Genomic DNA, 20,582 nt, shown 5'->3' on the forward strand with positions numbered 1-20,582 from the left:
TCTCCAGTATTACACCATCTCCTCAATATATGGAAGAAGATTCATGTAGAAAGAAATAAAATAAATTACCAAATAACAAAACTAATATTGACGCAAAATAAGCTACTCCCTTTTACAATAGACAACCTTGCCTTTAGAAAATGGGAAAAAAAAGGGATTAAAAGAATAGAAAATTGTTTTTCAGGAAGTAGATTCTTATCCTTTGAACAAATGAGAGATAAGTACAATATAACTGGAGATACAGCGCTGGCATATTACCAACTGAGATCCTACTTGAAAGATAAATTAGGAAGCAACTTGAGTTTACCAGAGGGAAGTAACCTTGAATATGTGATTACAGATACAATGTTAATCAAAAGATTTATAAAAAATATGTATATTAAACTGCAAGAAAAGGAGAATGAGGAAACAAATGGTAAAACTAAACAAAAATGGGAACAAGATTTAAATATAAAGATAAAAAAGGAAACATGGGAGAAGTTATGCTCTGGAACGATGAGAAATACAATAAATACGAGGCTGCGTATGATACAATATAATTCGTTACACAGACTATACATTACACCGCAAAAGTTAAATAAATGGGACCCAACAGTATCTGATAGATGTTTTCGATGTAAAAAAGAAAGGGGAACAACAATTCATGCAATCTGGACATGTGAGAGAGTAGAAAAATTTTGGGATGATCTCAATCAGATATTAAATAAAATAACAGAAAACAATATACCAAAGAATCCAGAGATCTTTCTCCTAAGTAACATAAAAAATAAAGAATTTGGAATTGACTTGGAAGATGCACAAAAAAGATTTGTCAAGATAGCCCTAGCCGTAGCAAAAAAATGTATTATGTCAACCTGGAAAATGGAAGATAATTTGAAAATACAACAATGGTATATAGAAATGAATAAATGTATTCCATTAGAAAAAATAACATATAGTTTAAGAAATAATATTGAAATATTCGAACAAGTATGGGAGCCTTACATTAAATACAATAGCGAAAACCTACCGGGAACAAACATTACCTAAGTTGATGAAAGGAGAAGAAAAGAAAAGAATGGACTCAGTAGAATTTCTGGTGTATTTTTGTTGAATGACAACATTGTCTAACTGAATTAATGCAACCTAGATTGTATACCTAAAATGGATGAGAGGGGGGGGGGGTGGGGGGGTGGCTTGGGAGGAGGGAGGGGGGAGGGAGAAAAAGTCACTGTAAATGTGTGGAAAAGAAAAAGTGTATATCATGGCTATTGTGATTTATGGTGTGAAAAATAAAAAATTTTAAAAAAAACTTTAAATCAAAAAAAATCCCATTCTAATCTATCAAAAGCTTTTTTTTGCATCTATTGCAACTACAACACTTAAATCCTAATGCCTGATCATTCTCCATTATTGATGGAATTGGAATTTATTGAGAAACAGCAGTATATAGATGGAGATTAAATTCTTTGTTATTAAAAAAGCGAAGATTTTTGTGCTTTTAAAAGACAGCATTTTAATTTATTTTATGACACTAATTTACATTCAATGGAGAATAAATTTATTATTTGAGAGGACAGATTATGTTTTACTTCAAAAATTACAAAGGATTATATGAGAGATATAGATAAATTAGAAAAAGAAGTAACAGTATTGGAAAAGGATACTCAAAAATCACAATAAGAGGATAAAAGTAGACATTTAATTAATAAAAAATTAAAATAAAATACAATGTTGAATTATTGAACAGAGAAAATTATTCTTAGATCTAAACAGAAATATTATGAATTAGGGGAAAGATGTCATAAAGTTTTGGCTTGGCAATTAAAAGCTGAACAAACTTTGAGAACAATTAATGCAATACACCAAGATAATAAGGAACCACAGGAAATAAATGAAACTTTTAGGGAATTTTTTGAAAAATTATATACTTCAGAATCATTACAGGATGAAACTATTATAGATAATTATTTGTCGCAAATAACATTGCACAGATTAACTAAGACAAATAAAGACAATTTGGATGGATCGTTTACTGAACAAGAAGTAAAGGAAGCACTTAATTGTTTTCAGAATAATAAGTCTCCTGGAGAGGATGGATTCCATGTGGAATTTTATAAAGAATTTAAAGATTTAATAATTCATTTATTTATGCAGGTAATAGAACAAGCTTTTAGGCTACATGTTCTTCCAGAAATCTTTTCTACAGCAATAATTATAGTTATTCCTAAAAAAGATAGAGATCCATTAAAACCAGCTTCATTTCGACCCATTTCATTGTTAAATGTTGACTATGAAATTGTGGCAAAGATATTAGCAAATAGAATAAATAATTGTCTTCCTGAATTAATAAATATTGATCAAACGGGCTTTGTTAAAAATAGATAAACGTGAAAATATAGTAAGATTATTAAGTTTAATTCACTTGGTGATTCTCTTTATTAAAAATATTTATTTTAATATTTGTAATATGTACATTTATTGTTTGCCTGTATGTGTGTTAAGTCTGTATGCTTGTTTTTCACTGTTCTGCATCATGGTGACTGCATTTTCATTGGGTTGTCCTGGTAGAATCAGATGACAAATAAACTTGAACTTGAAGTCTATAGATATCTTTGTAAATATTTAATCAGTACTATGACAAATCTTTTATGTATCAGTATTGTATTTTAAATTATAATGCATATATTTAAAGTTGTCCACATTTCAGCTTTATCTAATATGAACAGCAGAAAAGCAATTATGGAGTTACAGAAAGATACACCACTAAAGCATGCTCCCTAGCCTATTGACCCCATGCTAATTATCAAATGCCCATTTATCCTCATCCTACCCTAACCCATTTTATTCTCCTCACATTTTATGACTCCCCTTCACACAGTGACAATTTACAATTGTCAATTATCCTACAACCCACATGCCTAGAAATGTGGGAGGAAATCAGAGAGAATGTACAAACTTCACCAACACTCGAAGTCAGAAGGGAAGCTAGATCACTGCAACTGTGAAGTTGTAGCTCGACTCTTTGTGCCACTGTACCACCTATCTTGATGTGCAGTGGAGTTGATAAAAGTGGGTAACTTGTGTACCTGAGGGAGACTTGAGAAGATGAAGTTTTGAAAGGATTTAAACATATAGATGGGAATTTTAAGCTCAAAATTTTAGGAGACCAGGAGCCAATATAAATCAATCTGGAAAAAAATGGATTGAGAATACTGGGTTCAAAATCAGAAGAGCCAGTTGAGTTTTTGTTGAGCCAGACTCTATGTAGAATGATAAACAAGCCAGTCAGGAGAACATTAAAATTATCAATGCTGGAAGTGTCTAATGTGTAGGTGAGGGATTCACATGCTGAGGGTATAGAAGGGAGTGAGCTTATAAAGAGGGAAGAGAGTAGTCATTTTGATATGCAGGAGAAGGGGTCAAAAATATTCAAATTTGGTAAATTTTAAAATATTTTTAATCTAGTTAGAAGTGTTAATAATGGTAAGACTTTCTTTACCTGATTCAGTTGTTAAACCTCTGCTTTTTGCAACACAAACTGTGAAAGGATGTTATTAAATGAAACTATTTGTGTTACAGTTTACTGATCTCAGCACGATGTCTCCAATAAACATGGATAAAGGCAAGTATTTTGTGAATTAGATTTTTTGGAAATTGTTGCCTTCTGTAAATATACACGGAGTTCCATATTTTGAAAACAGTTTTGATAGATTCTTCAACAAAGAGCTACATAAGTATATTATAAATATGGTAGACTGATTATGGTTTGCAGCTATTCTTTCTCCGAAATTTGGTTAGCCCAAACAAGTAATAAGAATCATTCTTGCACACGAAGGAACCAGAGTGGTGGCCACTATTTGTATTTGCATATGTTATCTTTAGATTACAGGTGTTTTTCTCAGAGCAAATTTAAATTGTGACTAATGTAGAAGTTCATAAAAATGTATTATGTTCCCAGACTTGTTTCTTAACAGTTTCTTGGTTATAGATTCAGTGCTTTTATAGATACCATATTTGCAGATGCAAAAATGCAGCATTTATTATGTCTATTGTTTCACCTTACAGAGTTGCAACTGAGCATGTAAACTGATCCTCCATGCCATAAAATTATATAGTAAGGGTGATCGCCATTCAACTCACAGTGCCTGTGCTAGACTTGTGAATTATTTTCACTCACCTGCTCCTTCTCCACAGTTCTGTCAATGTTTTCATTTCTTGTATTTATCCAGTTCCTTTTTGAAAGTTATTGTTTATCAATCTCTCAGGCAGTGCATTCCAGATCATACATGCATGCAGTGTTTCCCTTAGAAGTTTTATATTCAATACTCCTATTTGCAAACCAAGTATGCTCTCCATGTTTTGCCTTCCTATCAACTTTGCTTACCTCATTCAGGAATTGAAAATAGATATCCCTGTCTTCCTAAAATATGTATCTATTCATTTCACCAATCTTCCCAAAGTCAGCATCATTCCTGCTGTTGCTGTATTATGAATGTCATCCCCAGCAAACTGAACTGTATAGTTCTCTTCATCAGGGAAATGCACTTCCTTACCACATACCCTTTACCAGTTTTGCATTCAAATTACTGCTCACCATTGAATTATCAGAATCACATGAAAAAATTGAAGTTTATGGAAAGATTTATTAAATACCTTTTGAAAATCCAAATTTACTCAACTAACTTGAACCCTCTCTTTTACTTCATTGATAAATTTTAATTAGTCAACAACAGTTTGGCTTGAACAAATCTAGATGGTCTTAACTAACTGATGCTTATCCAAGTGAGTATTTATTTTTCAATTGTTTCTTGTGTTTTTCTTCCCAATATAGATTTGAGTCTGATTGGCTTGATAGGTTTATCCATTAAAATTCCACTAAAATTTCCTAGGAGGATTGAAAAATCAGAATTTATTGTCACGAGCAAGTCATGAAATTTGGTGTTTTGCAGCAGCGTCAGAGAGCAAACGTCTTACAACATTACTGTAAAAATAATTTTTAAAAGAGTGCAAAAGTAAGGCAGTGTCTTTGGTTCGTTGATTATTCAGGAATCTGATGGCAGCGGGGAAGAAGCAGTCCTTGTGCCGCTGAGTACTCATCTTTAGGCCCCTGTTCCTTTTCCCCAATGGTAACAGAGTGAAGAGGGCATGGCCTGGGTAGTGGGGGTCTTTAAGGATGGAGGCTGCTTTTTAAAGATACTGCCTCATGTAACTGTCCTCGATGGAGTGAAGTCTTGTCCCTGTGATGTCGCAGGCTAACAACCCTCTGGAATTTATTCTTGTCCTGAGATTTGGCACTTCCATACAAGGTAGTGATGCATCCAGCCAGAATGGTCTCCACGTTACACCTGTAGAAGTTTACGAGAGTCTTCAGTAACATACTGAATCACCTCAGACACCTTACAAAATATAGCTGCTGGTGAGCCTTCTTTGTGATTGCATCAACATGGAGGCTCCAGGACAGATCCTCGGAGACGTTGACACCCAGAAATTTGACGTTCTTGACCCTCTCCACGACTGAGCCCTCGTTGAGGACTGGGTCGTATTCCCCTGACTTCCTCCTGAAGTCCACAATCATCTCCTTGGTTTTGCTGATGTTGTCATTACACCATTCAACGAGCTGATCAATCTCCCTCCTGTATGCTTACTCATTGCCATTTGTGATTCTGCCGACAACTGTGGTTTCATCGGCAAACTTGTAGATAGCATTGGAATAGTGCCTGGCCACACAGTCATGGGTGTATAATGAGTAGAGCAGAGGGCTAACCACACATCCTTGGATCCTTGGGGTGCACCTTGTCATCAAGATTCCTGTTCTTTAATTCTGTGTCACTTGGCATTGTAAGGTGCACTGCATCTTAATCCAACCCATTTAGTGTCTCCTTTTTTTAACTACATCCAATTAAAGTGTTGATGCACCATTTTAGAGGTACAAACATACAAATGTTAAGACACTGACTTCCATTCCTAAGGCTTTGACTATTGATCCTGGGATCCCAGTTAGAATCCTGTTCTGGAAATTGGTTAATTAAATTCAAAGATTTAAAAATTGTAAGTTATAGAGAAAGTGAGTGTCACTGTGCAACTACTGAATTGGCAGGAACCCCTCTAGTTAATGAATGACCTTCAAGAAATAAAGACTTATATCTTTAACCAATGTTCAGATTCAACAAAGTAATCCCATTAGTCTTATCCCCTTCCCACTAGTTCGCTGATCCATGATTACTTATTTCATACATACCCATACCCATCAACTCCCCTTTGATTCTTTTTTCTCATATCTACATTGGGAGTAATTTCCACTCACCAAGTAAGTAATGTGCGTGGATGCGTGTGTGTGCGCATGTCTGCCCAAAGACAACACTGCTTCATTTAGGAGGCCAGAGTAAGCTGGGATGGGAGTTAGACAGTGGAGTCTATTCCCCAAGAATTTTCTGAAGTCAGGCTTTTTCTCCTGTCCCAGCAGGCTTATATGCTTATTACCCACAATTTGCAGCCTAAACTCCAGACTCAGACCAATGCCAATGTTGTTCTGTTTCTGTAGAAGAAAGTCACAATGATCTATAATATCCTGGACATTCCAGGCAGTGATGGATGGTACCTCCCAAAGACTAGAGTGTTGCATTGCTGCATGTACTGCTTCATTGAGTTCCTGTAGAAAAAGAGAAGGAAATGTGTCTGTTTGAAACAGATGCAGGTGTGCCTACACAGTAGTCTTCACGTAAGTTTGAGGAGTGGTCACAGGCTCCCAATCTGATTCCTTACACCAAGATCATTTGGCTCAGGGAAGCTCAGGATAACACTTCACACAATGCAACAGTTTCTCAGTGGAAAAATTGATGTCAATTAAGATCATGTGTTGAAGTATTGGATTGGGGCTTGAACCAGAACTGTCTGTTAATTTAGTGCTATCACCGAAAGCAAGCTGACAGTGTGTATACAGGATTGGAATGAACTCCAGAAATGTCTTGGAAGGTAAATAGCTGACAAAATGGTGAAAAAAAGAATTTAACTCTTATAACAGCTTTTCAATTCCAAATTCTATACTAATCTTCACACAACATAATCCCACTTTCAATCCATGTTTAATCATGCGTGTGGCACACTCTTGTTTAAACTATCTTTTAATCCTTATGTAGCCTACTTCCAAATCTATATTCTATGTTCTGAGAACCATATTGAAGGTAGATGTTATTGAACATATGCTTTAGCAGCAATAAGCACGTGATATAAAATGTTCACTAAGTTCTCTGTATTTTTCCTTTCCTTCCAAAGATGAAGGAAGTGAGGTGGACAGTGAAATGGATGATGAATTAGAAGATTCTGGAGAGCCACCTTTCAAAAGAGAGAAAATAGACCTAAACCAGACATTGCAAGGTGTATGTGTTGCATCACCCCTTAACAGCACCCTACAGCCAGACCCTCTGATCCCACTTCATGCTGATCAAATCATCACAAGTGTGGCTAGCGCCAGGCACTGCAATGCTGCTGGAAGCACCTACACAGCAGTCTAAACACTAACATGAGCTCTGAGGAATTACCCCTCTTCTTTTCATCAAGCCTAAAGCCTCATACTGTTCTGACTTCAGCTATTCAGATGACACATACTACAATGCTGAATGTTACTCTCATACACTAAATGGGTGGATATAGTCTTTTTCAAGTTTTATTTTAATTCAATATTGATCAATGTTGACTACGTGAGATTCTTCATAGCTATGGCAAATGTAATTATGATAAGCATTACAATATGTTGTTTTAATTTGTTGAGATTTTGATTTAAAATATATTCTTATACATACTTCAGGGCAGGATATGCTCACTTGACAGCAGAAGTACCTAAAGGTCAGGGCTTGAATTCAACAATATTCTGTTATCTTACTGCTTGCTTTTATCATTGTAGTTTGATTCTGTTTCAATGAGATCCAGGAGTGATATTTCTGCCACTTTGTTTGAATGCACTTAGAAAAGTTTAAAATAGGATAAAACTGTAGTTATTACAAATTATACTAGATAGGAGCTTCCATCTTCCCAGCATCATGGGGGTTGGTGTGGCCTGGTAAATGACAATAGTATTCTTGACCAAAGTGTTTGCTTAAGTAACAAGGTTTGTGCCTCACCACCAATAATGCCTCAAATTTCAGTAATTTTGCTGTTACCTCAATGATTGATCCAACAACATTCAATTAATTGAAAATCAGAGCACAAATTCCTCAATATGTGTTATTTTCAATTTCTTTTGTCCAGGCTTTTCTAGAAGTGTTTTTTTTCTTCCACTGGATATGGTTTCTCCTTAAAATTGGAAGTTTCTTCTTAGAAGAAATACCTTTCTGTGTAAACGGTCACAGATTTGAACGAGTAATTGGGTTTACTGGATTCCAGTTGCAAAGCAGATTATTTCAGCATATTGATGTGCTCTAAGCTTTGGCCACAAATATTTGACTGTTACATAGAGAAGAGTCTATTTTTTTTCTTCAAAATGAGCCACACTTCTGCTGTTGAATGATGCAGTTTCAGAATGTAGACTGATGGTTAAGGTTGAAAGCTTGACACTGGAGGCATATTCATTGTTACTGGTCTCCTAAAACTGTACTGTATTGTCAAAAATCAAAATCTATTAATTTCTGTTTAGTAACCTACCTTTTGGAGTTCCCTTAGAAACATTTATGTTTTGAATGCTACTGATTTGCATAGTAGTGCAGCCATAATTAATAACTAGATTTGTTTAATTTTGGGGGAAATGTGTTAATAATCAAGGCTGCAGTATGTGGGAAAATATATTGCATTTGTTGCAGTTATAATTACACTTTATAAATAGGGTCTTGCTAGACCAGCAAAAAGTATACTGTTTCATTGAAGTTCAGTGTACCTGTAGTTAATGTGAGGACAGACAGGAATCATTCATTGTGAATTGATTTGTCTGTTCCATCTGTTTTGCTCTAGTGTCTTTAGCTGCTATGTATAATAAGACTTTACAAGGGGTTGACCAATACTACCTGTTGCCAGTTCTCCAAGATGTTTTCAATAGCTAAAACAAGTATCAATGTCAGATTTGTTTTCTGTAAAGTTTGATGTAGATTTTAAATAACTTTGACATCAACATTGGGAATTCGTCTGAAATTTTGATACACAATAATGGGAAACTGATTTTGTGAAACTTCTGAATATATTTAAATTTTTTTAGAACTAGCTTGATTGCTGGTAATTACTGTGATATCCCAGCTGGTTCCAGTGGCTGTATTAGCCAACTCCTCAGTGCAACTATAAAACACAAGGAATGTAGCACTCAGCATAGTCTTGGCAGCTTTACATAATTTTTCTGTGTGTTCTGTGTGGTTGTCCAAAATGATTAGACCAAAAGTACTGTAGCTGGCACACCTCACACATACTCATCAATTCTGTAGGAACAGACTTGGTAGGCAGTTAAATGCCGCTTCAGGAATGTACGTCAGGGATTACTGTACCTCGGCTATTACACAGTGCCTTAAACAGTTATGGGAAGAGTTAATTTTTGTAGCTCAGCAAGGTGTGCCCACTGTTTTTTTCTATTATCCACAGGGGAAGAAATGGAAAAGAAGCTCGAATGACAATTCTTAGAAACCTATGTCTTTTTCTTACACTAAGAATGAGTATATTTGTCTATGAAGCCATGTGGAATGAGCAAGTATATACATTTATCAAGACTTACGGCATTTCTCAATTAATTATGAAGGGGAATGTATCAAGTCTAATGTATTGGAGCAATCCAGAAGTCACTTATCAATGCAAAATTATCGAACTTTCAGCACATTCAAGAGGAAAACAGGTTAAAAACATTCATTGCATAGGCAGTGCATACATTGTTCTCCACTATATAATTGCTCAAAATTTAATGAGCTACTCAATAGATTGTGTATATATTCTGAAAATTAATCCATGTGGAAATGAAAATTCAGTACATAAATGCAGGATCCCCTGCTTAAACATATGGAAAATCCTATGTGGTACTACAAATGGTTTTTTTCAGGCTTCCCTCTCAGTTAGTGAAAATAGTTTTTTGGAGGGAGAATGGATCCCTCAATATCAGATTTTTTTATCTTGTGGCTTTGGAGGAATATGCTCTTATAAACATAAGAATATGCTTTTAATAAGAATATTAGGAATATGCTGTTAAATTCAAGATAAAAATAAAATCTTCATATAATATGGTTATTTCAGTTAGCTTTCAGATAGAATAATTTTCAGTGCTATATGCAGTGGGCCATATAAATAAGATGATAAATAAATGACTGGATTTTGAAATGTGTTTCCCTGAAGCCAGATGTGGTTTCAGATTTTGAAGGAGAAGTAAAAATTTCAAAGAACACTTCAACACATCTGCCGTCCCTACCAGAAAAATAATTTGTATAATTACATATATTAAAAAATTGATAAGGGAATGTTTATCTTCAGGCAATAAAAGTCCATTAAAATTGTTCCTAACCAAAAAAGAAAGCAGCAGAACGTTCTTTGGTTGTTGTGAAATTATTTTAATTTGGTTTAAACAAACATACTCATTCTTTTAAGCACCTGATCATGATTCAACATTCTGATCAGGAGCAACAAAAGATCACTGGGCAGCTTCGACTGCACCTTGGTGAGTTGTGGGAGAGGTGGGGTGGGTCTTCTTGATTCTGTTTGCTGTGCTTTGAAACCAAATTCCAACGGTTTAATTTTTGTCACAGATTCTGGTCTTAACAGTTTTAATGTTAATTAAATTGGTTTGGGGCACATATTTCAAACATTCTGCCCGCTTTCAATCTTTGAAAAATTGTATTACCTACTTCTGTTTTATGTTAACATTTGCATCATGTTCTGGACCAAAATGTATTTATATTGTGTATCCAGTGTGTTTGTAATGATTACGAAAGGCCTTCTATATATGACTTAATTTTTTTTCAGTGTTTAGTTGTCCTGCGATATATTTGGATCGTAATGTGCAATTTAGAGGATTGTTAAGGGGATAGGGAGGGATCATCCATAGCTCCTGTGTTGACAAAATGTAGTTCTGTCGATCAGAACACACACTGCTCTGATTAATCAATAGACTCATTGAACTTTGCTAATAATGAGCATTTTTTACCTGGCATAAAAACTGGAATTGAAGCATGACCTTTAAAGTGAGTTTCAGTCCTGACAGATAACAGTCCAGTCAATTGTTCTCATACGTGAAGGTATGCGTTGAAAGCTCTGTGTTTTGACAGTAGAATTGCTTCTCAGTCTGCATGCCTTTCTATATGCTGCTAGATGGTGGTTTTTGTTTTGGTGCCAGTTAGGTAACCGCATTTTAATTTTCTCGCACTTTTTTCCTGCTTATACCATCATGTTTCAAAGAGACACCTACAGAATGAATTATTTCAATCTTTATTAAATATTTATACATAAACTTAGTACAATCCCATTTAAGCCTTATTGCAAAAATACTAATGTATTTATTTTGTTTTGCCAAATGGCATGATGTGGAGTACAGAAGCATTGAACAGAGGTAACATTTTGACATATTGTAATAATTCCAATTATCAATTTGATTCAATTTTGGTAAATGAAAGTAACATCCAAAACAATTGATTAAGTGTGTTATTGCTAATGTTTACCTAATTTAAGAATAATTTTAAATTATTTCCATTTTAAAACAGCATCATCTAGATTCTAGAAGAATGCTATAACTTTAATTTTCTTACATTTTGTTTTCATCACATTCCATATCTTAAGAACATAACTACTCATTTCCTAGCCATGAACCAGTTGGACCTTTTCCAATGAAATGGTTCCCTCCTACGTAATAGGAAGTATGTAACAATGTCACACATTAACTATACCTCTAATATACTCACCATTAAAACTCCAACAAGGAGATCACATTTTCCAAGGAATTGTATCAATGGTTGGACAGAATTCATTTTTCTTAGATCGATGTTTGATCCTCTTTTTTATTTGACATTGATAATGTAGGTTACTGGAATCAAAATTATTTTTACAACTTTCCCATAGAATCTTGAATGGTAAAAGATAGGAATAGGCCTTTCATCCCACAATGTCCATGCCATAATACAAATCCCATCTTCCAGCACATGATCCATAATCCTCTATTCCTGGCATGTTCATGACCCTGTCTAAACGTCTTTAAGCATCACTAAAATAACTGCCCCTAGCATCATGTTCCCGGCACCCTTTAAACCTTTCCCCTCTAAGCGTAAAGCTATTCCCCCTAGTATTTGACTCTTCCAGCCTGGAAAGAAGACTTCCATTACCTATCTTTATCTCTACCTCTCATAATTTTATATACTTCCAATAGGACTCCCATTATCCTCTGCTCCAAAAAAAACAATACAAGTTTGTCCGATCTTTCTCCAATCCAGGTAACATCCAGACCAATCTCTTCTGCACTATCTCCACATCCTTTCTGTAATGTGTGACCAAAACTACACAAAATGTTCTAAATGTGGCCAAGCCAAAGTTTTATACAACTCATCATGATTTCTCTACTTTTATACTCTGCCCTTGCAAATGAAGGCATACATTCATATACAACTTATTTACCACCCTTGTGTTGCCACTTCCAAAGAACTATCAACTTGCACCCTAAGATCCCTCTGTAAATCAATGTTCCTAAGTGTCCTGTCATTTTGTATTGTCCAGATTAAACTCCTGCCATTTCTTCAACCAAATCTCCACCAGATTTATATTTTGCTGAATCCATTGATGACCTATACTATCCATATTTAATTTAAAAAAAGATCAGAACAAGATTTTAGCAGTTAATGAGTTTTGAATATTCTACAAAATAAAATGTCAGGTCAGTTTGGCATCTATTGAACAGGTAGATTTTTTAAGCTTTGCAAGAAAAATTACTTTTTGAAAACTAGGCTTTTAGGAAGTGAAATTTGTCTTTGCTGAGTAGCAATAAATAAGAATAATGGCTACTTGTTGTGTTCACCTGTAAACATTCAGTTCCATTCAAAGTATTTACTTAGTACTTCTAATGCATTTTAGAGGGTGTGCTAGAATGGCACAGTCATACATCAGTTTATGTTCTGATCATTGACCCATAACTGATCACTTTTGTTGTGCTGAGGCCTCGGCTGGAAAACATTCTACTTTCACTTCCAAAACATATTGCCTAATACCGCTTTGGTGAGGCCTGACTTCAGCAGCAATTGATTGGGCCTGTGGTGTGTTACGAATAGTTTGAAAGTGGTTAGAAGATAAATTTGGAGCAGGCAAAATATTTGTGGCAAATATGAGGGATGGGAGCTTGGGTTTAAAAAGACTTCATGAGCTCAAGAAAAGATTAGCATCTTGTTTGGCAGGAGTGGGTGGGGAGGAGCAAACTAGATAATACAGCCTGATAGGAATAGGGAAGTTATATCAGTGCACAGTGATAGTGAGTAGATGCAAGGATGGTACCAAATGATTTTACTTACCAAGCAAATTTTCCAATTCAGTGCTTTGCTCACAAGACTATGAATGCCCAAAGACAGGTGACCTCAGAGAGCATGGCATTAGTTCTCTGACAATGCAGTGTTCAAGGAATGGCATCACAGGTTGAAAGTGTATCATATTTATAGGGGTGAGTGGGGGCAGGATGTGGCCAACTAAATTTTCAAAGTGAGGTGAAGCAGCCTATAATTGCTGTTATCTGTTTTGCTTCAGGAATAAAAAGTATATAGATTTTTTAATTGCATGGCACTGAGGGGAAAGGAACAGCATTAAACATTTAAATTAAATTCAGTAGAATTGAATGTATAAAGTCTTGTATGCATTTATCAAAATTAACCAGGCAAATTTCTCCCCTGCTGCTTCATGTTGTAATTGGATGCATTAGTTTGCCTATTGTTACCATAGCAACTACATTCTCATGAGTATTCATGGGACCCAATCAAGTATTTCTCTAATTCCATAATTACCAATTTCACTTTTGGAAATTCCAAAGCAACGTGAACAATAATAGCATCTTTCCATTAGATTTGTTCCCTGTCAATAAATATGAAAAGTTTTTTTTTTAAACTCGATTTCATGCAAATTATGTCTCAGGTTTGAATTTTGGAAAGCCTTTTTTTAATTCCAAGCATTCCAACTTTTTTGTAGTTTGCTTTTTAAGTTTCCAGTAGGAAAGATTGCAAGGGTGTTCCCATTTCCAAAATGATTATTTTCCTTCAATTCCTTTACCTCTGCTGTTTCTTTTATGCCCTGAACTGCTGAAATGTAGTAGAGTACAGGCCACAGTTACATGGACACTGCTCATTAGGAAATCGAAACACAAGTCTTGGAATTCTAGTACACTCTAGTGTCACAGCGACTCCATTTCAGTCATGGGCCTGCCACTGAACTTCACCAGCACCCAATGCTGCTTCTCATTAAAAATAGATCTAAAGACCCATTGTGGGTGTTAAGGGAAATTATAGGTGGGATCTCAACCAATGAGAGGATTAACCCTTTGGACTCTGTGCATTTACTCCGTGTACTGGTTTTCCAGGACTGGTTTTAAAACCAATCACCAGCTGGCTCACGCTGGTGTTCATACTGTAGTTTATCCATGGACCCAGTTCAGAGTATATGTTATGAAAGGTTAAAAATTGCCAGAGTCCAAAGGGTTAATGGATGGAAGGGGAAGAAAAGATTGGGAGAGGGGACAAAGTTATAAAATCCAGGTATGGCATTTATCCAAGAAGCACCAAATTGTAGCTCTGCAATGTGAAAACCTACCAACTCAGTAATGCCAAACAACTGGGACAAGTGGTCTAATTTTTTCCCCTGCTCCGAGAAATATTGTATTTTGTGCAAATTGGTGCAGTTTGTTATGCATTTGACATGGAAATTGCATTAGTTGGGAACTCCCCAGACACCAAACAATTATGCAATAGTCATTATTGGCAATTTATTCCATGCTATCCTCAATCAATGAAATAAACACAAGCCATCTACTTTCTGGGCACAGCCTCTTCATGCCACCTCACTAACCTGCCAGGTAAAAATACTCTACCTGAACAAATGCATTTTACTATCAGTCTTGATCTTTCCATAGCAGATTACATACACACACCTCTTTCTCCCATTATTCTAATTTGAAATATTGGTGGATTACCCTTTGATCCAGTTGGGATTACTAATCTAGTCCATCATAAATGAATCGCTTATATTTAAATTTCAATGTGGTTTGTAAAACAAGCAATTTCAGATCAGTCACCCTCTACACACTTGCACTGATTTTTTTTTTCCTTTCAGCCATGGCTGTGTCTCGGGCCATTATGGACATTTATTTTTCTAAAATTAGAACTAGTTAGGTATTGCTTTTTAAATGGAAGATTTAGAGACCTAGCTGGACTTCCTGTCGGCCTATCAATCAGAAATGCTCGGATGTATAGGATTAATCCCCAGAGAGGATAATGTTGTCACAAAATCTAGATAATTGAAACATGACTATGACTTAAACTTTTATCATTATGACTTTAAACTTTTATAAATTAAGTCCAATAAGACACTTGCCATTCCCCTCCCCTCCCTCTAGAAATATAGATTCCAAGGCGATAAAGATTTTCTCTCAACAATATACCAAATATATAACAATTATTTGAATCATTTAATCTTGAGAAGAAAAAGAGAGTGCCTTTCTTTAAAACACTACTTAATCTTGTGCCTGATTTGTACGAAAGCACGCAGGCTACAGAACAAGATTGATTCAATACTTCCATGGACTCCACATCATGAACTTTTTGTAATTTTAAAGGCGTATTTTTGGCCCAAGAGCTACAAGTTAAGATGTTGAATTGTCTTTTGTTACAGTGTTTTAAGCTTTAGACCTGCTGAGGATAGTCATTATTTATAAAACTATAATATAATGTTCAACCGCAGCATAGAGGAGAAAGATGGGCTCAAGTCGATACACTCCAAACCTGTCATGTTGTCAAATCAGAGAGGGGGCGCATTTCATTTTCTGTACAGAATGTCTGCTGCAGAATGTCTTCATGTTGACAATTAATGACAGATTCTTATAACTACAGCCTTTAACACTGAGTGATTAATTGGCAATTCAGTATAGGATCCTTTCTACAGAATATTTCAGTGCCATTTTAGAATTCATTGACTAAGTGGCAAATTGGAGTACTCAGATGCACAAGCACAAAAGGGCCCAAATTATTGGGAGAATTTTTTAATTGGTCTAACTACATCTGAATTGTGTGAAGTTATAATGTAAAAGTTAAGTTTTTTTCATACTTTTTAATGTAGGAATGTATTGTGAAATTATGTATTTTTCCAGTTATTTTGAATGACAGCTACATATAGTTTTAATTATTTAAACACTTATGAGGAGGATGTGATTTTGAATAACGTTCAATTATGTAAATATATATTTCATGCTGTGATTTTGTGAGAAATGTTTTATGAAATCTTTCAATATATCATGATCTTTATAAATTGGTTGAAGCAAACCAATAGCGTGCGTGTGAAAGGTTTGTACTGTGTACTGTTCAATGACAGGAACTTTTTGTAAACGAGAATATGAAATCTTACAGTGTGTTCTTATATGTAGACAAGCAACTAGTATATATTGAAGACACTTGTGTAGAAAGTTTTTTCTTAATATTTCAGACATGAACTCAGGCTAGCTTTTCTTGTCGTGTTTCTATAAGCTGTGGCTTGTCTGTAAAATCAATTAAAAAATTGTTTTGTTTTTCTTAAATATTTCATGTTTCATTTTTATTCCATCTAAAAAGTTTTTAAATATCTTAGCAATTCAATGAGCTGGTCAAGTTATAGTCCCGCTTATATTTGGAACTACCTGCCAACTTCCCATCTTTCCCTCTCAGGTTCATTTCACCAACAATTGTTTTTTCTTCCTTCCTTTATTTTTCATTAATTATTAGTTGTTTTCACAGCACTCGTCATAACTATGAAATTACATTTACCAACAATTAATGGAAGATCATAATATTAAGGAGAAAATCATAAGTTGATACATTTTCACCACTTTTTCTGAAAAAGGTAACATGAGTGTTTGTTGTTAATGACCCACATCAAAGTGAGTACAAATTTTAGTTGACTACTCCTGTGAGTTCTTTTATTTTTGGACAAGAGATCTTAAAAGAAAAGTGAGAAATAAGGTTCAATATCTTATTTAGATGCTTTTCTTTTTTTCAAAGTATGTTTCTAAGAATTGTACCAGCCGAATCTGATATTTGATGAATAAATACCTGGAGAGTCAATTTTGAGAAAATGAGAAAGTACATAGCATGAATGAATGTAAGAAACAAGAGCACGAGTAAGCCAGTCATTTCCTCAAGTCTTCTCTGCTGTTCAGTAATGTCAAGACTGATCCAAACTTCACCTCAAAAAGGTGATCTGGAAACGGATTAATCAGAAAAACAGTAAATGAACAATGGCTGATTTTCAGAGCAAAGGCATTTTGAGGCAAAAGCAAGTCTACTCCCACAAGCAAAATATATGGGGACTTCAAATTAAATTGGATGACAAATTAAATAGCAGATAAAAACAGAAGAGCACATTAATAATGAGGAGGATATTTCAAAGTATAATAAATACTGGAGTCAGTGGGGGAGTGGGAAGTTGGAATCATATTTGGCACAAAGGAAGACAGTTGTGACTGAAATCAATTTTCTCAGCTACAGGACATCCCTGTAGGATTTCCTCAGGAAAGTGTCCTGGACATGTAGCAGGGATCTTCATTGATGATTGCTCAATGTTTAGCACCATGCCTCAGAAAATGAAATAGTACACAACCAAATGCAGCAAGTTCTGTACAATATTCACACGTGGACTAATAAGTGGAAAGTAATATTTGAGCATTCAAAAGCCAGGAAATTATTATATCAAACAAGAAAATCTATATTACCCCCTGTGCATTTTAAATACATGTACAATATGAGTAAACTTCCAGTCATCTGATATGTCACCTGTGGCTAACAAAGATAAAAAAGTCTATGCCAAAACCCCAGCAATTTCCTCCTTTACTTCCCATAGTAAATGAGAATACATTTTTTCAGGCCCCAGATAATTAACCAACTTAAGCATTACAAGACTTCCATACTGCTCTTTTGCAATGTTGATGTGTTCACGGATATCCTCTGAACCTACCAGTTTTCATGTTGTTCTCTATGGTAAAAAGCTTGGATTAGAGATTCTGTTTCAAAGGTCTGGTGTCTGGCACATGCATTAAATGTTTGGCCCCATGTGAAGTGGGTGTTGTTTTAATCTCTATTATTTTGTGTATGAGCTTGCAGTTGGTAGTCTGTGTTTCAAACACAAGAGGAAGGCCCAATTACTACTGCATAATAGACTGACATTTGTGCTAGGATTGAAGGTGTGCTCTAAAAAACACAATAATTAAAAATCCAGAAATAGGCTATTTGGCCTATCAGGCCATTACTGGCATTTAAAAAAAGATCATGGCTTATCTAGCCACACACTCAGATCCACCTACATGCCTTTTCCCCATAACTCTTAATTCCCCTATTATTATAAAAAATCTACCGATCCGCATTTTAAATATATTCAATGGGGTAGCTTCCAGTAGGTCCAGAGAATTCCAGTTTCATCACTCTGGGGAAAAACATTTCCTCATCTCCATCCAAAATCTACTCCTTTGAATCTTGACTCTATGTCCTCTAATTCTCATCTCATCTACATATTTCCAGCCTTTACCTTATCTGCCCTTTCATAATTTTATAAAGATTCCCTTTTATTCTTCTAAATTCCAATGTATATAGTCTCAGGCAACTCAATTGCTGCTAAGAGGCTAACCTCATTTCGTGAATCAACCTCGTGAACCTCCTCTGTACCACCTCTAAAGCCAGTATATATATTTTCTTTAGTAAGACCAGGGTGAATCCCAATACTTCAAGAACAACCATACTAGTACTCGCTACAGTTACAGCTTAACCTCCCTACCCTAAATTCAATTCTTTTAGCAATGAAGGCCAACATTCCTTTTGCCTTCTTGATAGCCTACTGCACCTGCAAGCCAATCTTTTGCCATGCATCTACAAGCACTCCTGAGTTCCAATGCTCAACAGCATGCTGCAATCTTTCAGTATTAACTAATAATTAGACTTGCTATTTTTTTCCTTCCAAAGTGGATGGCCTTGCATTTATCCATCTGCCAGACCTATGCCCACTCACTTAACCTGTCTATATCTTTCTGCAGGCTCTCAGCATCCTCTGCGCAACTTGCTTTTCCATTCAATTTAGTCTCATTAGCAAACTTAGATATGCCATACTCAGACCCCTCTTCCAAATAGTTGCGGGCCCTGCACCAACCCCTTGCCACTGATTGCCAACCAGAGAAGCACCCAGTTATCCCAACTCTATTCATGCTAATACATTAAGTCCCACATAAAAGACTGTCGTATTTTGTCTTTATGTGGCACTTAATTGAATGCCTTGTGGAAATCCATGTTCCCCTTTATCCAATTGGTTGTTATATCCTCGAAGAACTCCAGTATATTTATCAAACGTGATCCACACTTCTTGAATCCATGCTGCATCTGCCTGATGCAACAGTTTCTATCCAGATGTATTATTGTTTCTTCCTTAATGATAGATTCGAGCATTTTCCTTACTACAGATGCTGAACTAACTAACCTATAATTACCTGGCTTTTGTCTGCATCCTTTTTTAAACAATGGCATGACATTTTCTGTCTTCCAATCTGCCAAAACCACACATGCCTCTATTATAACTTATTCCATTTCCTTCAATACCCTGGGATGCATTCCATCAGGATCAGGACCAGGGACTTATCTACCTTCAGGTCCATTAGTTTGCTCAGAACTACCTCTTCTTTAGTAATTGCAGTTGTATCTGTAGTAAACCACTATGTGTATTTTTATCTATCTGGGCACACCCATTGGCCAACTGTACCAGTGGCTCCTTCCACAGGCTCCAGAATAAAGATCCCCAGTGCAGAACAGTCAAGCAGCATGGATGTGCCTTTGTTCTAAAGCTAATAAAAGCCTATTAATTTGTTCAACTTCAGTCTTTTAGAGTCATTGATGAGACATCAATTTTATTAGCTTTTGTTTTATAATGGAGCAGATCCTGAACCCAGGTTTCGAACTTCAAATCACCTGAGGCATCTTCCAACTTTGAACTCTGGCTACGCAGTTTTGAAGCATTCCTGCAGGCATCTTTAGCCACTGTGCGGTCAGAGATCAACAAATTACACTAACTGCACTCCTGAGTTGGCACCCTGCTATACCCAAAGATCAGGGATACCGTGTTGTATCTGGAGGCCACGGAAATTCTAAAGGGCCAGTACCTAGGCCAGGCATCTACTCGTGACCCGAAAGCAGCAACCCGGGGAGTCAAATGCTGAGTTCCTCTGGGCCATGAGAACCCTCGAAAGGGCCTGTGAATTTAAGGCTGTCGCGTATATGGATGACCCGATCAGGGATGCCTATGATGCAGGGATCAGGTCAACCTGTATTCATCAAAGATTATTGGAGTAATGGGGGCCTCAGACTGCAGAGAGCAGTTGAGCTGGCAGGTACACTGGAAATAGCCCTCCAGAATATGGAGGCCTACTCAACCAACTATGAGGCCATCTCATGGTTGCCTCACATACTGCC

At 35.8% G+C, this 20,582-nt stretch overlaps 1 protein-coding gene across 12 annotated transcripts in view; it reads left to right on the forward strand.

Annotated features, from left to right (window-relative positions):
* Positions 1–16,678, forward strand: part of LOC138758400 (transcription factor RFX3-like) — a 342,380-nt gene extending 325,702 nt beyond the window's left edge. For all 12 annotated transcript variants that reach the window (XM_069927263.1, XM_069927325.1, XM_069927330.1 and 9 more), the window contains 2 exons: positions 3,562–3,604; positions 7,255–16,678. In XM_069927263.1, the coding sequence (XP_069783364.1) occupies positions 3,562–3,604; positions 7,255–7,493 (282 nt within the window). In that variant the 3' untranslated portion in view covers positions 7,494–16,678. The remainder of the gene's footprint in view (positions 1–3,561; positions 3,605–7,254) is intronic.
* Positions 16,679–20,582: the final 3,904 nt, after the last annotated feature.

This window comes from Narcine bancroftii, chromosome 1, assembly GCF_036971445.1.
Source record: "Narcine bancroftii isolate sNarBan1 chromosome 1, sNarBan1.hap1, whole genome shotgun sequence".
NCBI classification, from domain to species: Eukaryota; Metazoa; Chordata; class Chondrichthyes; order Torpediniformes; family Narcinidae; genus Narcine; species Narcine bancroftii.